We start from the raw sequence: 20,848 nt of genomic DNA, 5'->3' as shown, positions 1-20,848 counted from the left end.
AGGGGGGGAGAGAGAGAGAGAGAGAGAGAGAGAGAGAGAGGGAGAGAGAGACAGAGAGAGAGAGGGAGAGAGAGACAGAGAGAGAGAGAGAGAGAGGGAGAGAGAGACAGAGAGAGAGAGAGAGAGAGAGAGAGGGAGGGAGAGAGGGAGGGGGGAGAGATATAGAGAGAGACAGAGAGAGAGAGAGCGAGAGAGAGAGAGAGGGAGGGAGGGAGAGAGAGAGAGAGAGTGAGGGAGAGAGAAAGAGAGACAGACAGACAGAGAGAATTAAAGCACAGATGAACACAGATGTTTCATGATTTGTTTTGTGACCCTCAAGTCCCCCTGATATGTCACCTAAATGGACTGCACTTATATAGCACCTTATGCCAAAGCGATTTACAATGGCCTCTCATTCACACATTCACACACCAATGGCGGCAAGCTACCATGCAAGGCAGCACCCATTGGGAGCAATGTGGGGTTCAGTGTCTTGCCCAACGGCACCTCGATATGTGGCCAGCGGGAGATCGAACCGCCGATCTGCCGACCTTGTGATCATAAGACGCCTGCTCTACCTCCTGCGCCACAGCCGAATCACCTGATATTATACAAATGGGTAAATATACAGTACAGCAGCATTCTGGAGAAAAAAACTCTTCAAACACAACCGCCCAGGAAGTAGACACGTCCACAGTATAGCCCATGGTTATCACCAAGGCGATATCACCACGGCGATATCACTAACAAGCTGTGAAATCTGTCATAAAACGACGACTCTAAGAAGGATCAGATAGGAAGGTTCCGCTGTTCATTACTGACGTGGAAATTAGCCTTTATCTAGTTCTCATCATGTTCTACCCTGGAGGAGGGAGAGAGAGGGAGAGAGAGAGGGAGAGGGAGGGGGAGAGAGAGAGAGAGAGAGAGAGAGAGGGAGGGAGAGGGAGGGAGAGAGAGAGAGGGAGGGAGGGAGATAGAGAGTGAGAGAGAGAGGGAGAGAGGGAGGGAGGGAGATAGAGAGAGAGGGAGGGAGAGAGAGAGAGAGAGAGGAAGAGAGAGAAACCACCCTGACTCTTCTCCTCTACAGCAGAGAGGAGGTCTGGGACCAGGGGAGGCTGGCAGAGGTTGAAATCGGAGGACGGGCTCGATTGTAATGCATGGAACAGAATATCTGTCTCTCTGGGGAGGGGAGTGGGGTGGAGTGGTGTGGAGTGGAGGGGGGGTGGAGTGGAGTGGAGTGGAGTGGAGGGGAGTGGAGGGGAGTGGAGGGGGGGTGGAGTGGAGTGGAATGGAGTGGAGGGGGGGGAGGGGAGGGGAGTGGAGGGCAGTGGAGGGGGGGTGGAGTGGAATATAATGGAGTGGAGGGGAGTGGAGGGGAGGGGAGGGGAGTGGAGGGGAGGGGAGTGGAGTGGAGTGGAGGAGAGGGGAGGGGAGGGGAGGGGAGTGGAGGGGAGGGGAGGGGAGTGGAGTGGAGGGGGGGGGTGGAGTGGAGGGGAGTGGAGGGGAGGGGGGGAGGGGAGGGGAGGGGAGGGGAGGAGAGGGGAGGGGAGTGGAGGGGAGGGGAGGGGAGTGGAGGGGAGGGGAGGGGAGTGGGTCAGGGTTGGCCGCTGGCATAAGCAGTCCATGTGGTTGTTTGTTGTCACAACCTCTAGAGGGGGCCACACTTTTGCAGTCGATGTAGCGCAAGCTACCACCCATCAATCAAAAACTATGCTACCCCTGTCGACGAAACATCCGTTAATGAAAAAGTCCACTTGCATATATATAGATATAGAGATAGATATACATATAGCTATACATATATATACAGTACCAGTCAAAAAAGTTTGGACACACTTTGGGGAAGTGTGTCCAAACTTTGACTGGTACTGTATAGAGAGAGATATAGATAGATAGATAGATAGATAGATAGATAGATAGATAGATAGATAGATAGATAGATAGTTGTATAGATAGATATAGTTAGATAGAGATAGATATAGATAGATATAGATATAGATATAGATATAGATAGATAGATAGATAGATATAGTTAGATAGAGATAGATATAGATAGATATAGATATAGATAGATAGATAGATAGATAGATAGATAGATAGATAGATAGATAGATAGATAGATAGATAGTTGTATAGATAGATATAGTTAGATAGAGATAGATATAGATAGATATAGATATAGATATAGATATAGATATAGATAGATAGATAGATAATATCTATAGATATAGATAGATAGATAGATAGATAGAGAGAGAGAGAGATAGATAGAGAGAGATAGATAGATGTAGAGATAGATATAGATAGATATAGGTATAGATAGATGTAGAGATAGATATAGATAGATGGAGATAGAGATAGATATAGATAGATAGAGATAGATAGAGATAGAGATAGATAGATAGATAGAGATAGATATAGATAGATGTAGAGATAGATATAGATAGATATAGATGTAGATATAGATATAGATAGATATCGATAGATAGATAGATAGATAGATATAGATAGATAGAGATAGATAGATAGATAGATAGATAGATAGATAGATAGATAGATAGATAGATCAATAGATAGATATAGATATATAGATATAGATATAGATACAGATATAGATCTAGATAGAGTAGATCAGCGGTAGTTTATGTTCTTACTCGGCCCGTCCCAGTCTTCCTCTTCCTGCGCAGCCAGTCTGGTCTCACACTTCCTGTTCGACCCGTCAACATCCTGTGCTTCTTCTTCACCTATTAGAGGAGAGGGCAGAGGGCAGGATACAGGAAGTCAGTCCTGTGTGGTTTGCTACATCGTTGTTACCGTAGTAACAGGACAGAGAAGAGAAGCAGTTTGCATCAAACGTTGGTTCCATTGCTGAATCGTAAATTCAACGAAGCTGAATCCAAATCAAACTAACCCCCAACACTACAGTCCCCACCCACCCCAACACTACAGTCCCCACCCACCCCAACACTACAAACCCCAACACCACAACACTACAGTCCCCACCCACCCCAACACCACAACACTAAAACACCACAACACTACATCACCCCAACACCACAACACTACAACAGAGAGAGACTGGACGGATTGATGGCAGCTGCTGGACTGAAAAAATCAGGTGTAGTGCTGAGGCACAAACATGTACATTTCAAGCCTGCAAACTGTGACACTTTAAATAAATGTGAAATAATACTATTGTGCAATATGACAACCCTAGTCGTCTATCTGTACAGTATAGTACAGTGGATAGTGTACATAGCCTTTATTTATGTAAACCAGCTCCTTCCCTTCTTGTGATTTTTCTTAAAAGTGTTTTTTTTTACCCTTTCCTAACACCAGGGGAGCCACCCCTCCTAAATGTCGTTGTTTGGTACCTGTACTGTAGCAATGACAATAAAGTCCATTCATTCATTCATTCCAACAGTCCCCACCCACCCCAACACTACAACAGTCCCCACCTACCCACCCCAACACTACAACAGTCCCTACCCACCCCACCCACGCCAACACTACAACAGTCCCTACCCACCCCAACACCCCAACACTACAACAGTCCCCACCCACCCCAACACTACAACAGTCCCCACCCACCCCAACACTACAACAGTCCCCACTCACCACAACACTACAACAGTCCCTACCCACCCCAACACCCCAACAGTATAACAGTCCCCACCCACCCCAACACAAAGCCTTCTCTGTCACATGCACTCGTACAAGAACCACAACTTATTAAAACTGTCCTGAAATACAAGAAGAACCAAAACTTATTAAAACTGTCCTGAAATACAAGAAGAACCACAACTTATTGAAACTGTCCTGAAATACAAGAAGAACCACAACTTATTAAAACTGAAGAACCACAACTTATTAAAACTGTCCTGAAGTCGTTCAGACAGAAATTAATACACCGTAACGTGTCCCTTTTATTTCTTTACAAACAAAAAAAAAAAGACGTAGCGTGGCGGCTGCGATGCCGATGGACGCCGGACGTCTCTTTTGAAGATTCCCTCCCTACGAGGCTCCGTGGGCGGTCCTGATGCGTCTCACCAACTCTTTTAAACGAACCTCTGAAAATATGTTCAAATACAAAAAAGGCATTTCAAAGAGAAAGAAGATTCATCGTCGTCAGTAAATAAATAACGGGTTGTACCGTTTAGATGGAGAGCGAATTATAACATAAAGCGGCCCCGTGGGGGGGATTGGGGGGGGGGGGGGGTGGCGCAAGGAGACGCGTAGCTGTGTTGGCCACGGAGGATGGGGGGCTGTGTCACGCTAGGCGGGAGACGCGGAAGGGAAGGGATGTAAATTGAATTTCAGTTCAAAGACTTGTCAGAGGGACAGAGTCACCCCTGCAGCCATGGTGTTTGTTGTTGACTGTTGATGTTAGCGAAGTACAGAGCTGCTGCTGCCTCACTATCTGGCACCTGCTAATTAAATTGTACAATGAAAAGGATGTGAGGAGGGGAGGAGGGGGGGAGGGGGGGGAGCAGGTAGAGGGTGAGGGGGAGGTATAGGGTGAGGTAGAGGGTGTGGTAGAGAGGGAGGGGGAGGCAGAGGGTGTGGTAGTGTGGTAGAGAGGGGGGAGGTAGAGGGTGTGGTAGTGTGGTAGAGAGGGAGGGGGAGGTAGAGGGTGTGGTAGAGAGGGAGGGGGAGGCAGAGGGTGTGGTAGTGTGGTAGAGAGGGAGGGGGAGGTAGAGGGTGTGGTAGAGAGGGAGGGGGAGGTAGAGGGTGTGGTAGTATGGTAGAGAGGGAGGGGGAGGTAGAGGGTGTGGTAGAGAGGGAGGGGGAGGCAGAGGGTGTGGTAGTGTGGTAGAGAGGGAGGGGGAGGTAGAGGGTGTGGTAGAGAGGGAGGGGGAGGTAGAGGGTGTGGTAGTATGGTAGAGAGGGAGGGGGAGGTAGAGGGTGTGGTAGTGTGGTAGAGAGGGAGGGGGAGGTAGAGGGTGTGGTAGAGAGGGAGGGGGAGGTAGAGGGTGTGGTAGAGAGGGAGGGGGAGGTAGAGGGTGTGGTAGAGAGGGAGGGGGAGGTAGAGAGTGTGGTAGAGAGGGAGGGGGAGGTAGAGGGTGTGGTAGTGTGGTAGAGAGGGGGAGGTAGAGGGTGTGGTAGTGTGGTAGAGAGGGAGGGGGAGGTAGAGGGTGTGGTAGAGAGGGAGGGGGAGGTAGAGGGTGTGGTAGAGAGGGAGCGGGAGGTAGTGTGGTAGAGAGGGGGAGGTAGAGGGTGTGGTAGTGTGGTAGAGAGGGAGGGGGGGTGTGGTAGTGTGGTAGAGAGGGAGGGGGAGGTAGAGGGTGTGGTAGAGAGGGAGGGGGAGGTAGAGGGTGTGGTAGTGTGGTAGAGAGGGGCGAGGTAGAGGGTGTGGTAGAGAGGGAGGGAGAGGTAGAGGGTGAGAGGGGGGGCAGTGTGTGTGTGTGTGTGGGGGGGGTGGCAGCTTCTGAAGTGTTGTCGGTATTGAAGACAGCGGACACGAGGAATGAAAGATGGTGGTGTTTCATCTTGCTAACACCAGGCTAACACCCGGCTAACACCCGGCTAACACCAGGCTCACACCAGGCTAACACCAGGCTAACACCAGGCTAACTGCTGCCCTGTTTGCATATTACGAAAGTTTAACTGTTGAAGAGCTCACTCAATATAACTAACAACAGTTTTAGGATCACTTAATACTCATAATTTGTGAATTGGATTCACTGTATAGTCTGCTGTAGGCAACTGGGTAAGTGATACATGGCTTGTAAACAAACGTATGTTTTAGGACGTGTGCAAAAGCAAGGACTGTGATCATCTAATTATGTGTAGTTATGTGTTTTTAGCATATTGATCATGTTGATGTTCTATCAGCAAGTTCTGATGTGCTAAACATTCAGTTAGATGTTCATACGATGTTCCTTGCTAGCTTGCTATCTACTAGCAGGTGTTTTGTGTGTGTTTCGAATCAGAGCAAGTTTCTCCAGTATTTGGTTTGAGGTGTACCAACATACAGATATACAGCATATCTTATTACTTACTTACTATTAAAATAGATTTTAATGTATGACACATAATTTGTTTACTTTTAATTACTTTTAATTACTTCGTCTAATTAATAATTAATTAAGTTTACAATCTGCCGTTTCATAATCCAAAATGACATTGCTCTACTTGAAGATTTTTTCACCAGACCCTGTCACATGACACAAGCGTCTCCCATTATGCCAAGAGGACGTCCTGGAGTCTGGAGGCGGGGCTACCTCATCACCAGAGTCTGGAGGCGGGGCTACCTCATCACCAGAGTCTGGAGGCGGGGCTACCTCATCACCGGAGCATGGTTCCAAAACCACCCCCGCTACAGACACAAGAAGACAGAGAGATGAAGAAGAAGACAGAGAGATGAAGAAGAAGACAGAGAGATGAAGAAGAAGACAGAGATATAAAGGTGTAGAGAGAGATAGAGGTGTAGAGAGATAGAGGTGTAGAGAGAGATAGAGGTGTAGAGAGAGAGATAGAGATGTAGAGAGAGATAGAGTTGTAGAGAGAGATAGAGGTGTAGAGAGAGAGATAGAGGTGTAGAGAGAGATAGAGGTGTAGAGAGAGAGATAGAGATGTAGAGAGAGATAGAGTTGTAGAGAGAGAGATAGAGATGTAGAGAGAGATAGAGGTGTAGAGAGAGAGATAGAGATGTAGAGAGAGATAGAGTTGTAGAGAGAGAGATAGAGATGTAGAGAGAGATAGAGTTGTAGAGAGAGATAGAGGTGTAGAGAGAGAGATAGAGGTGTAGAGAGAGAGATAGAGATGTAGAGAGAGATAGAGTTGTAGAGAGAGATAGAGGTGTAGAGAGAGATAGAGGTGTAGAGAGAGAGATAGAGATGTAGAGAGAGATAGAGGTGTAGAGAGAGATATAAAGGTGTAGAGAGAGATAGAGGTGTAGAGAGAGAGATAGAGATGTAGAGAGAGATAGAGGTGTAGAGAGAGAGATAGAGATGTAGAGAGAGATAGAGTTGTAGAGAGAGAGATAGAGGTGTAGAGAGAGAGATAGAGATGTAGAGAGAGATAGAGTTGTAGAGAGAGATAGAGGTGTAGAGAGAGATAGAGGTGTAGAGAGAGAGATAGAGATGTAGAGAGAGATAGAGGTGTAGAGAGAGATATAAAGGTGTAGAGAGAGATAGAGATGTAGAGAGAGATAGAGTTGTAGAGAGAGATAGAGGTGTAGAGAGAGAGATAGAGGTGTAGAGAGAGAGATAGAGGTGTAGAGAGATATAAAGGTGTAGAGAGAGATAGAGGTGTAGAGAGAGAGATAGAGGTGTAGAGAGAGATAGAGGTGTAGAGAGATATAAAGGTCTAGAGAGAGATAGAGGTGTAGAGAGATATAAAGGTCTAGAGAGAGATAGAGGTGTAGAGAGAGATAGAGGTGTAGAGAGAGATAGAGGTGTAGAGAGAGATATAAAGGTGTAGAGAGAGAGATAGAGGTGTAGAGAGAGATAGAGGTGTAGAGAGATAGAGGTGTAGAGAGATAGAGGTGTAGAGAGATATAAAGGTGTAGAGAGAGAGATAGAGGTGTAGAGAGAGATAGAGGTGTAGAGAGATAGAGGTGTAGAGAGAGATAAAGGTGTAGAGAGAGAGATAAAGGTGTAGAGAGAGATAGAGGTGTAGAGAGATAGAGGTGTAGAGATAGATATAAAGGTGTAGAGAGAGAGATAGAGATGTAGAGAGAGATAGAGGTGTAGAGAGAGATATAAAGGTGTAGAGAGAGAGATAGAGATGTAGAGAGAGATAGAGGTGTAGAGAGAGAGATAGAGGTGTAGAGAGAGATAGAGGTGTAGAGAGAGATAGAGGTGTAGAGAGATAGAGGTGTAGAGAGAGAGATAGAGGTGTAGAGAGAGATAGAGGTGTAGAGAGAGATAGAGGTGTAGAGAGAGAGATAGAGGTGTAGAGAGAGATAGAGGTGTAGAGAGAGATAGAGGTGTAGAGAGAGATAGAGATGTAGAGAGAGATCGAGGTGTAGAGAGAGATAGAGGTGTAGAGAGAGATAGAGGTGTAGAGAGAGAGATAGAGGTGTAGAGAGATAGAGGTGTAGAGATAGATATAAAGGTGTAGAGAGAGAGATAGAGATGTAGAGAGAGATAGAGGTGTAGAGAGAGATATAAAGGTGTAGAGAGAGAGATAGAGGTGTAGAGAGAGATAGAGGTGTAGAGAGATAGAGGTGTAGAGAGATAGAGGTGTAGAGAGATATAAAGGTGTAGAGAGAGAGATAGAGGTGTAGAGAGAGATAGAGGTGTAGAGAGATAGAGGTGTAGAGAGATAGAGGTGTAGAGAGAGATAGAGGTGTAGAGAGAGATAGAGGTGTAGAGAGAGATAGAGGTGTAGAGAGAGATAGAGGTGTAGAGAGAGATAGAGGTGTAGAGAGAGATATAAATGTGTAGAGAGAGAGATAGAGGTGTAGAGAGAGATAGAGGTGTAGAGAGATATAAAGGTGTAGAGAGAGAGATAGAGGTGTAGAGAGAGATATAAATGTGTAGAGAGAGATAGAGGTGTAGAGAGAGATAGAGGTGTAGAGAGAGATAGAGGTGTAGAGAGAGATAGAGGTGTAGAGAGAGAGATAGAGGTGTAGAGAGAGATATAAATGTGTAGAGAGAGATAGAGGTGTAGAGAGAGATAGAGGTGTAGAGAGAGATAGAGGTGTAGAGAGAGATATAAATGTGTAGAGAGAGATAGAGGTGTAGAGAGATATAAAGGTGTAGAGAGAGAGATAGAGGTGTAGAGAGAGATATAAATGTGTAGAGAGAGATAGAGGTGTAGAGAGAGATAGAGGTGTAGAGAGAGATAGAGGTGTAGAGAGAGATAGAGGTGTAGAGAGAGAGATAGAGGTGTAGAGAGATAGAGGTGTAGAGAGAGATAGAGGTGTAGAGAGATATAAAGGTGTAGAGAGAGATAGAGGTGTAGAGAGAGATAGAGGTGTAGAGAGAGAGATAGAGGTGTAGAGAGAGATAGAGGTGTAGAGAGAGAGATAGAGGTGTAGAGAGATAGAGATGTAGAGAGAGATAGAGGTGTAGAGAGATAGAGATGTAGAGAGAGATAGAGGTGTAGAGAGAGAGATAGAGGTGTAGAGAGAGATAGAGGTGTAGAGAGAGATAGAGGTGTAGAGAACCGAGTGATAGTGTATGAACTCTGACCTTTGCTGCTGGGGTCGTCAGGGTCGTGACGTCTGGGGTCAACGTCTTCCGAGAGGTTCTCCTCCGTAGAGGAAGAGTCATCGCACGCCTCTCTCTCCTCCGACACACACTCCTCCAGGACCCCCTCCACGCCCTCCCCTAACAGGCCTGGGAGAGAGGGAGGAGGGGAGGAGAGGAGAGGGGGAGGGAGGGAGGAGGGTGGGGAGGGGGGGGGTAGAGATAGAGGGGGTGAGAGGAGTGGAAGGGAGGGGGGGGGAGAAATAAACAGAGAATAATGACAGTCAGTTTAAACACTGTGTGTTTATGAAGGCATCAGCCAGGTAGACAATATAAACCACCAAACATGAACCATTCCTGAGCTGTAAATGAGCAACGTTTCAATGTTTGACGTCAAATAAAAGCTGAATAAAATCCATCCAACCACTGGATCAAGACGTCCCACCACCACACAGGGCAGAGGAGCAAGCCCACAGGAAACACACCACCAGACAGTCACACAGGGCATGAAGGCTCGGAAGACCTCGACTGAACAAAACAGGAGCTTTTTTTATTATTAAATGATGTTGTATATTATTATTACTTATTTATTTTATTCTATTATCAGTTAGTACACTGTGGATTTTCCATGACTCCTGTGCTCTCTATCTCTCCTCTCCTCGCCACTCCTCTCTACTCCTCTCCTCCCTTCTCCTGTCCTGTCCTCTCCTCTCCCCTCCTCTCTCCTCCCCTCCTTTCCTCCTGCGTGCCTTTGGGAGGGACAACAGCGTAATCTCAGAGTTCATTTCCCCGCGTGTGATTAACATCCCTCCCTCTGCTCCATTCCCATGTCGCTTCTTTTCAAAATCCCGGCAATTCATCGTCGCTTGGAGCGCCAGTATATGATTTGACATTTGCATATTCCCGTTTTCCCTTTAATCAGCGTGAGAAAGGGGAGTCATGGTTACCTGCATGAATTAGCTCTGGAAGAGTCACCTTTCATCGTCTGGATTTACTTTTTAAAGTCATTTGAAAACTTACTTGCTGTATGTTGTACTGTATGTGTCTATGATGGAAGTGGTGCAGCCCTCTACGCGTTTGGGTTTGAAGGCTCGGGTTAAAAACGTGATGTTTCAGTTAAATGCTGTGTTTCCATTAGTGTCCAAGCTTAGGGTACAGCTAGTGGAAAGAGAATGTGTCATCCCCAATCTGGTGTCTTTGTTGTTGTTGTTGTTGCTGTTGTTGTTGTCCTTCCCTGGGGGGTATTCCACCATTCCAGATGTTGGTAAATGTTGCGAGATTTACAAAAAAATCCAACCCTATTTTGATACTCTCGCGAGACTTATCAAAATAAGCCTGGATTTTCCTTTAGAGACGTTGATGGAATACCCCCCTGGTTAGCAATGCGTGTTTACTGCTGACCCGCCTGTTTTAAACATGTTACAGGTCCAGTCCTGACTGCCTGTTTTAAACATGTTTCAGGTCCAGTCCTGACTGCCTGTTTTAAACATGTTTCAGGTCCAGTCCTGACTGCCTGTTTTAAACATGTTACAGGTCAGATCCTGACTGCCTGTTTTAAACATGTTTCAGGTCAGATCCTGACTGCCTGTTTTAAACATGGTAAGGTCCAGTCCTGACTGCCTGTTTTAAACATGTTAAGGTCCAGTCCTGACTGCCTGTTTTAAACCTGTTTCAGGTCAGATCCTGACTCCAGACACATCCTGTGGTGTGACACCACCTCCTAGTCAGAGCCGGGGCAGTGAACTGCTCTATGTGATGCTGCTCTATGTGATACTGCTGCTCTATGTGATACTGCTGCTCTATGTGGAAACCACAGGTTTATAAAACACCACGTTTCATTTCAGCACCACAGCACTCTTCCTAGAATGTTGGCATGAGGGACAATTGACACACACACATGCAACACGCACACACACGCACTTACACACACACACACACACACACTAAAATATGTAAAATATGCATGCATGATCTGAGTGACTGCTAATTTCATGGTTGGATTTCTCTCCCAGCGAGGCAGCAGGAGGTGTGTGTTTGCATGGTGATAGCAGCACTGCCTGGTCCTAGGCTCTATCAGCTGGCTCCACAGCTGCATGTGTGTGTGTGTGTGTGTGTGTGTGTGTGTGTGTGTGTGTGTGCGTGCGTGCGTGCGTGCGTGCGTGCGTGTGTGTGTGTGCGTCTGCCTGCTAATTGGAGGTGAGGTAATTGAATGTGACAGGATAGAGAAGCATGGAAATGATCTCCCTGAGCCTTCATACCTCTCTATCTCTCCTCTCCTCTCCTTTCTTCCTCTCCTCGCCTCACCTCTTCTCACCTCTCCCCTCCTCTCCTCTCCTCTCCTCTCCCCTCCCTCCCCTCCCTCCCCTCCCTCCCCTCCTCTCCAGCTTTCCCTTCTCTCCTTTCACTCTGCCTTCATCCCTCTCTCTTTCCTCTCCTCTCCTGCCAACTCTACCTTCTATACTCTCCCTCCCCCTCTCCTCTCCCCTCCTCCCACCTCTCCCCCTCTCCTCTCCCCTCCTCCCACCTCTCCTCTCCTCTCCTCCCGCCTCATCTCCTCTCTTCTCCACTCCCCTCCTCTCCTCTCATTTCCTCTCCTCTCCTCTCCTCCCGCCTCCTCTCCTCTCATTTCTCATTTCCTCTCCACTCATCTCATCTCCAATCCCCTCCTCTCCATTCCCCTCCTCTCCTCTCCTCTCTTCTCCCCTCCTCCACCCATCCTCTACCTCTGGCACCCAACTGTCACTTCTAACCAGTCTCTCGATCTTCACAGTGATCTTCATGCTGAATAGAAGTCAATGGACATCATATGTACAGATGAAGAGTAGTGAAGGCGATTAGCAAAAGCTAGCTGACTAGTAGACCACTCTGTCTCAATGAGTGTCATCTGTCTAAACCACCACACACACACATGCTAACACCTGCTAACACATGCTAACACCTGCTAACCCCTGCTAACACATGCTAACACCTGCTAACCCCTGCTAACACTTGCTAACACCTGCTAACACCTGCTAACACATGCTAAAACCTGCTAACACCTGTTAACACATGCTAAAACCTGCTAACACCTGCTAACACCTGCTAACACATGCTAAAACCTGCTAACACATGCTAAAACCTGCTAACACCTGATAACACATGCTAAAACCTGCTAACACATGCTTGCTAACACATGCTAACACCTGCTGCAGATGTTCTCCATCCAACCGTCTCTGAAATACATATTCTCCTCTGACTGAGTCACATGACTAGCTGGTGAGTCACATGACTAGCTGGTGAGTCACATGACTAGCTGGTGAGTCACATGACTAGCTGGTGAGTCACATGACTAGCTGGTGAGTCACATGACTAGCTGGTGAGTCACATGACTAGCTGGTGAGACACACTTTCACCCTGGTGACCTCAGCCGTCCTCCACACACACACATGCACACACATACACGCGCACGCGCACGCGCACACACTCACACACACACACACACACACACACACAGAAACACACACACACACACACAAACACACGCACACACACGCACAGAAACATACACATACACACACACACATAATAATAATAATAATTCATTGATTTTATATAGCGCTTTTCCGAGGCTCAAAGACGCTGACAATATAGGGGTTACGGAAAACACAAAAACAACAAGTAACATGGAACACAGAGTCAGCGAGCGGGGGGGTAGGGACAGGGGGGGGGGGGGGGTTAGGGGTAGGGGAGGCTGTATGCATATCAGGGGGGTGGCAGGGTTAGGGGAGATGGGTAGGGGTAGGGGAGGTTGTATGCGTGTCAAGGGGGGGGGGGGGGGGGGCGGGGGCGCCGGGATGGGGGAGATGGCTAGGGGTAGGGGAGGCTGTAGGCATGGGAGAACAGGTAGGTTTTGAGGTGGGATTTAAAAGTGAGGAGTGAGGGTGAGTCTCTGAGTGGTTGGGGGAGAGAGTTCCAGAGGCGGGGTGCAGCACGGTGACCGAAGCCTTTGAGTTTTGAGGGTGGGACAGTGACGGGAACAATGGATGAGGATCGGAGGGTACGGGTAGGGCGGTGGGGGAGAAGGAGGTCAGTCAGGTAAGGGGGGGCCAGGCTATGGAGGGCTTTGTATGTGAGGATGAGGATTTTGAATTGGATGCGCACACACACACACACCCGCACACACACACGCATACAAACGCACACACACACACACACAAACACACATGCACACGCACACACACGCACACACACGGCCAGCTGTGCCCCCTTGGCAGGGGATAAAGGCATCTCTTCCCTCCTGCAGTGTGCCCAACCTGCCTGGTGGCGTGACAGATCTCCCTCCCTCTCTCTCTCTCTCTCCCTCTCTCCCTCTCTCTGTCTCCCTCTCTCTCCCTCTCTCCCTCTCTCTCTCTGCTGGACTCAGTTCAGGAGGCTGACACACACACACACACACACACACACACACACACACAGTCTCAGTGAAGGTAGCTGGCAGGGGGCACACAGTGGTGAAGCCTGCAATGTGATTCACTGGATCACCGGATACAGGAGATCTCTCTCTCCTTCTACTTCTCTCCTGGTCTACCTCTACCAGCCTCCCCTGGTCTACCTCCCCCAACCTCCCCTGGTCTACCTCCACTAGCCTCTCCTGGTCTACCTCTACCAGCCTCCCCTGGTCTACCTCCCCCAGCCTCCCCTGGTCTACCTCCACTAGCCTCTCCTGGTCTACCTCCACCAGCCTCCCCTGCTCTACCTCCACCAGCCTCCCCTGTCCTCCCCTGCTCTACCTCCACCAGCCTCCCCTGTCCATCTCCACCAGCCTCCCCTGGTCTACCTCTACCAGCCTCCCCTGTTCTACCTCCACCAGCCTCCCCTGCTCTACCTCCACCAGCCTCCCCTGCTCTACCTCCACCAGCCTCCCCTGTCCTCCCCTGCTCTACCTCCACCAGCCTCCCCTGTCCTCCCCTGGTCTATCTCCACCAGCCTCCCCTGCTCTACCTCCACCAGCCTCCCCTGTCCTCCCCTGCTCTACCTCCACCAGCCTCCCCTGCTCTACCTCCACCAGCCTCTCCCGTGTAAACCTCCCTATCCTGCATCCATGCCTCACAGTGGGACTCAGTGGGAACACGAGTCCTTGAACGCTTCAACACAGCATCTGAAGACCACATTCAACACAGCATCTGAAGACCACATTCAACACAGCATCTGAAGACCACATTCAACACAGCATCTGAAGCACTGCTTCTCCGACAGCTTTGACAGCTTTGACTAGCAGCTGAACTAGAGAGAGGCGGTGAGGAGGGAACATTGCTGTGGTCACGGTGAATGACACAGCAATCTCAAAGCGGAGAGCAGTTCTCTGAGACAACCACCGCCCTCCATAGCCTCCCAGCCCATAAGTAAACTAAAGTTCTGGAGCCTAATGGCCCATAGGGCAGGAGCCTATCTCCTGTTTCCGTAGCGTGAGGTGGCTTGATGTACAAGTACACCTCCTGCACATGACGCTGGTATGTCACAGGGTCTTACCCCCCCAATCCAACCCTTAATGCTGAGTGCCAAGCAGGGAGACATCGGGTACCATTTTTGTAGTCTTTGGTATGACTCGGCCAGGGATCAAACTCACAACCTCCCAATCTCAGGGCGGACATTCTAACCACAAGGCCACTGAGCTGGTCATCCCTCCCAGCCCATACCTGACCAATATCTCCAAGTCACGGTTGGAGGCTGGGTAATGTGTCTTTTCTCCGGTCGGAGGGTCGAGATGGGAGAGGGTTTTTGATCGAGTGTCGCCCCAAGGCTTTTCAAAGAGGTTTATCTGTCCACAGCGACAGCGCAGAAGCTCCCATAATCCTCTGCTCTGAATGAGCGCAGACCGCTGCTCGTAAAGATCCATAATCTCTTTAGGTGAGGACGGAATCAATTCCCCAAGCATGGAGCCTTCAACGGATGAGTTAATTCAAAGTTCTCTCTCTGTCTCTCTCACTCTCTCTCTCTTCTGTCTGTCTGTCTGTCTGTCTGTCTGTCTGTCTGTCTGTCTCTCTCTCTCTCTCTCTCTCTCTCTCTCTCTCCCTCTGTCTCTTTCTCTTTCTCTCTTTCTCTCTCTCTGCTCTGAAGAAAATCCTCTCGCAAGTTCACAGATTATTCAAATTACAACAAGGAATTAAACCACAGACAGGAAGTTAAAAAAAAAAAGATTTAAATCGAATTAAATCTGTGTTGCGTTTCCACGGCGATGTAAAACCGAACTGTGTACACTTCAGGAACCAAAGAGAGGAAAGAAACATCTTCAGAACTGCACTCTGAGGGGGAAAACTGTTGTAAAATGATTGTATAAGGGTTCTTCATTTGTTCCCACAAGGGAACCCTTTGAAGAACTCTTCTGGGTTCCATCTGGAACCTTCTGTGAAAAGGGGGGTCTACATGGAACACACAAGGGTTTCTTCAAAGGTCCTTCAAAGGAAGGGTCACACACACACACACACACACACACACACATTTTCTGCACAAGAGTGCCTTCATAGATTTTAGTTTTTTTTGTTTTGATGAATTAACATTCAATTGTAATTTTATTATTCGTCGCATTTCGTTTCAGGCACGTCTGGGGGCGTCTATGGAACCCCAAACCCCCCCGCCGCCGCCCGCCATCCAGAGAAGAGGTCTCTCTCCCTGCTATCTGCCTCAGAACACATGTTCACCATCACACACACACTGATATCAGCAGCAGGTCAGGCAAGGTCATCTCCCCCGCCAATCAAAGGGCACGCAGCGACCTCATTGGTCTACAGAGGTGGTGACATCACAGAGATGTGTGGTGCCTTGTTTTGGTTCTGAGAACAGATAACAGGATATCGATACCTGGTTCTGTGATCAGCTGTGTGGAGACAGACAGAGGTATTGATGGTATTGGATCAACTCCACAAACAGAGGTAAGATCAGGTGATTTCTACCTCCCCCAGCCTCCCCTGGTGTTCTACCTCCCCCAGCCTCCCCTGGTGTTCTACCTCCACCAGCCTCCCCTGGTGTTCTACCTCCCCCAGCCTCCCCTGGTGTTCTACCTCCCCCAGCCTCCCCTGGTGTTCTACCTCCCCCAACCTCGCCTGGTGTTCTACCTCCACCAGCCTCCCCTGGTGTTCTACCTCCCCCAACCTCGCCTGGTGTTCTACCTCCACCAGCCTCCCCTGGTGTTCTACCTCCCCCAGCCTCCCCTGGTGTTCTACCTCCACCAGCCTCCCCTGGTGTTCTACCTCCACCTACTCCCCTGATGTTCTACCTCCACCAACCTCGCCTGGTGTTCTACCACCCCCAACCTCGCCTGGTGTTCTACCTCCACCAGCCTCCCCTGGTGTTCTACCTCCATCAGCCTCCCCTGGTGTTCTACCTCCCCCAGCCTCCCCTGGTGTTCTACCTCCCCCAGCCTCCCCTGGAGCATCACCACCTCTCTCTCTCAGGAGGAAACAGCCTTCGTCACCTCTGTTATGCTCCAAGAATTTTGACAGCTCTCTGACAGTGTGTGTATGTGGGGGGGGGGGGGGCGTGTCTGACAGTGTGTGTGCATGTGTGTGTGGGGGGCGTGTCTGACAGTGTGTGTATGTGTGTGGGGGGTGGGGGTAGGTCAGCTGACATCAGCTCTTCTTCATCAGCAGCAAGGTGAGAAACACAGGAATCAGAGAGAGAGAGAGTCTCAGTCTGCTCCGAGACCAGTGGGCCACAACAAACAATCTCTAATTAGTCTGGAACAGACAGATGCTGGAGAAGAGCAGAGGAGGAGAGGAGAGGAGAAAAGAGATGGGGAGAGGGGAGGAGAGGAGAGTTGAGGAGAAGAGAAGAGGAGGGGAGAGGAGAGGAGAGGAGGGGAGAGAGGGGAGGGGAGGAGAGAAGAGTCATCCCTCTCTTCATGAAGTTGTGATGTGAGGAGATGCTAACAACCCCACTCTCGCATGCACTCACACACACACACACACACACACACACACACACACACACACACACACACACACACAGCATCATTTTAATAATTCTTCCATCTGTCATAAATTAGGCCTGTCGAGGAATGGCTCTGTGTGAGTGTGTGTGTGTGTGTGTGTGTGTGTGTGTATGTGTATATTTACTGGCTTGGAGGTGATAAGACTGAGAACAACAGCTGCTACCAGCTAGCTGTGTTTAGATGCTGCCTGATAGCATTGATACACACACACACACACACACACACACACACACACACACATAGACACCCTATCTTGGTGATCTAACTCTTATTATAATAAAAGCCTACATGGAGTTTTGGGGGGATGGATGGAGTGAGGCAGGGAGGGTGGGAGGGAGGAAGGGGGGGAGGAGGGAGGGGGGGAGGAAGGGAGGGGACGGGGGGTGGGGGGAGGTGGGGTGGAGGGACGGGGGTAGTGGGAGGGGGGGGGGGAGAATGGGAAAATGGGAAAGATTCCCAGACACCTCTTTGTTATAATCTTCTATCTATCTGTGTGTGAAAGAGAGAAAGAAGAATCCGGCGTGATAGCCTCTTTCAAAAGGACAAGAAAAGGAGGGAGGAGGAGGAGGTGGGGGGGGGGCGAGGAATACATAATTTATCACCATATTATCTGAATATCCAGACGGCTAGTAAAGGGATGCTGCAGAGTGACTATTTTTTGTCATATCAACCAAAGTGGAGGAAAGAGGGGGAGGAGGAGAGGAGAGGGGGAGGAGGAGAGGAGAGGGGGATTATCAGGCTGCTGCAGCCTGCCAGGCCGGGGGTTGCAGTGTTAATAAAGGTCTGTGTGATGGTCTATCTGCCCCTATGTCTGCCCCTCTATCTACCCCTATGTCTGCCCCTCTATCTACCCCTATGTCTGCCCCTATGTCTGCCTCTCTGTCTGCCCCTCTATCTGCCCCTATGGCTGCCTCTCTGTCTGCCCCTATGGCTGCCTCTCTGTCTGCCCCTATGGCTGCCTCTCTGTCTGCCCCTCGGTCTACCCCTATGTCTGCCCCTCTATCTGCCCCTATGTCTACCCCTATGTCTGCCTCTCTGTCTGCCCCTCTATCTGCCCCTATGTCTGCCCCTCTATCTGCCCCTATGTCTGCCTCTCTGTCTGCCCCTCTATCTGCCCCTATGTCTGCCTCTCTGTCTGCCCCTCTGTCTGCCCCTCTATCTGTGCCTCTATCTGCACCTGTCCACCGCTCTGTCTGCCCCTCTGTCTGCCCCTCTGTCTGCTCCTCTGTCTGTCACTCTGTCTGCCCCTCTGTCTGTCCCTCTGTCTGTCCCTCTATCTGCCCCTCTGTCTGCCCCTCTATCTGCCCCTCTGTCCGCCCTTCTGTCTGCCCCTCTGTCTGTCCCTCTATCTGCCCCTCTGTCTGCCCCTCTATCTGCGCCTCTGTCTGTCCCTCTGTCTGCCCCTCTGTCTGTTCCTCTGTCTGTCCCTCTATCTGCCCCTCTGTCTGTCCCTCTGTCTGCCTCTCTGTCTACCCCTCTGTCTGCGCCTCTATCTGCGCCTCTATCTGCCCCTATGTCTGCCTCTCTGTCTGGCCCTCTATCTGCCCCTATGTCTGCCCCTCTATCTGCGCCTCTATCTGCCCCTATGTCTGCCCCTCTGTCTGCCCCTATGTCTGCCTCTCTGTCTGCCCCTCTATCTGCCCCTCTATCTGCGCCTCTATCTGCACCTGTCCACCGCTCTGTCTGCCCCTATGTCTGCCCCTCTGTCTGCCCCTATGTCTGCCTCTCTGTCTGTCCCTCTGTCTGTCCCTCTATCTGCCCCTCTGTCTGTCCCTCTGTCTGTCCCTCTATCTGCCCCTCTGTCTGTCCCTCTGTCTGCCCCTCTGTCTGTCCCTCTATCTGCGCCTCTGTCTGACCCTCTGTCTGCCCCTCTGTCTGCGCCTCTGTCTGTCCCTCTGTCTGTATCTCTGTCCCTCTATCTGCCCCTCTGTCTGCTCTCTGTCTGTCCCTCTATCTGCCCCTTTGTTTGTCCCTCTGTCCCTCTATCTGCCCCTCTGTCTGCCCCTCTGTCTGTCCCTCTGTCTGTCCCTCTGTCCTTCTGTCTGTCCTTCTGTCTGCCCCTCTGTCTGCCCCTCTGTCTGCCTCTCTGTCTGTCCCTCTGTCTGCCCCTCTGTCTGTCCCTCTGTCCGCCCCTCTGTCCGCCCCTCTGTCTGTCCCTCTGTCTGTCCCTCTGTCCGCCCCTCTGTCTGCCCCTCTATCTGTCCCTCTGTCTGTCCCTCTGTCTGTCCCTCTGTCTGTCCCTCTATCTGCCCCTTTGTCTGTCCCTCTGTCCCTCTATCTGCCCCTCTGTCTGTCCCTCTGTCTGTCCCTCTGTCCTTCTGTCTGTCCCTCTGTCTGCCCCTCTATCTGCCCCTCTGTCTGTCCCTCTGTCTGTCCCTCTGTCTGCCCCTCTATCTGCACCTCTGTCCGCTCTTCTGTCTGCCCCTCTGTCTACTCCTCTGTCTCTCTATCCGCCCCTCTGTCTTCCCCTCTGTCCGCCCCTCTATCCGCCCCTCTGTCTGCTCCTCTATCCACTCTCTGTCTGCCCCTCTATCTGCCCCTCTATCCGCCCCTCTGTCTGCCCCTTTGTCCCTCTATTCACACCTCTGTCTGCCCCTCTGTCCACTCTCTGTCTGCCCCTCTATCCGCCCCTCTGTCTGCTCCTCTATCCACTCTCTGTCTGCCCCTCTATCTGCCCCTCTATCCGCCCCTCTGTCTGCCCCTTTGTCCCTCTATTCACACCTCTGTCTGCTCCTCTATCCACTCTCTGTCTGCCCCTCTATCTGCTCCTCTATCCACTCCCTGTCTGCCCCTCTATCTGCCCCTCTATTCACCCCTCTGTCTGCCCCTTTGCCCCTCTATTCACACTTCTGTCTGCCCCTCTGTCCCTCTATCCATCCCTCTGTCTGCCCCTCTATCCGCTCTCTATCCGCCCCTCTGTCTGCCCCTCTATCCATCCTTCTGTCCGCCCCTCTATCCACTCTCTGTCCACCCCTCTGTCTGCCCCTCTATCCACCCTTCTGTCTGCCCCTCTATCCACCCTTCTGTCTGCCCCTCTATCCGCTCTCTATCCGCCCCTCTGTCTGCCCCTCTATCCATCCTTCTGTCCGCCCCTCTATCCACTCTCTGTCCACCCCTCTGTCTGCCCCTCTATCCACCCCTCTGTCTGCCCCTCTGTCTGTCCCTCTATCCACCCCTGGTGCGTCTGCTATCTGCTCAGTCATCAGGCCAAATTAATGGAGCTCTTTCAGTGTTTATCTCTGCAGAGGCACCAGGAGAAGGAATACGCAGAACATGAACATCGTCTGCTGCGAATCACACGCTGGAGATAACAGCAGGGGGCTGTGGTGTGGCGGGGAGCAGAAATCCTTCTCTCTCTCTTTTTTTTCTTTCCTTCTCCTTCTCTTTCTCTCCTTCTCTTTTTCTCTCCTCCTTTTCCTTCTCTCTCTCTCTCTCTCTCTCTCTCTTTCTATCCTTCTCTCTCTCTCTCTTTCTCTCCTTTCCCTTCTCTCTCCATCTCTCTCTCTCTCTCACTCCATCTCCTTCTCTTTCTCACTCTCTTTTCCTCTCCTTCCCTCTCTCTCTCTCCTTCTCTCTCTCTTTTTCTCTCCTTCTCTCCTTCTCTCACTCAACCTTCCCTGCTACAGTAGAAGTGTTTGGGTACTGTGCTGGGGTAGCTCTGGTATGTGTATGTGTGCAACAAGCTTACAGTTGTATCCAGTTTCAGCTGCACTTTTTTTTTTTTTCTCCTTCTCTCTTTCTCTCCTTCCCCTTCTCTCTCCTTCTC

General features: G+C 50.1%; 1 protein-coding gene across 1 annotated transcript in view; it reads right to left on the bottom strand.

The window, feature by feature from the left end:
• The window catches only part of LOC308154010 (zinc finger protein ZFPM2-like), a gene marked incomplete at both ends in the record, with an annotated part of 45,740 nt that overhangs the window by 24,035 nt on the left and 857 nt on the right, over positions 1-20,848 (bottom strand). Inside the window, 2 exons of the mRNA XM_080527190.1 lie at positions 2,634-2,723; positions 9,123-9,269. Coding sequence (XP_080383316.1) covers positions 2,634-2,723; positions 9,123-9,269 — 237 coding nt within the window. The remainder of the gene's footprint in view (positions 1-2,633; positions 2,724-9,122; positions 9,270-20,848) is intronic.

The sequence above is a fragment of the Nansenia antarctica genome (assembly GCF_963989245.1).
Source record: "Nansenia antarctica genome assembly, chromosome: 3".
Classification (NCBI taxonomy): Eukaryota; Metazoa; Chordata; class Actinopteri; order Argentiniformes; family Microstomatidae; genus Nansenia; species Nansenia antarctica.
Note: the sequence above shows the minus strand (reverse complement) of the source record. Positions and strands in the feature narration are given on the sequence as shown.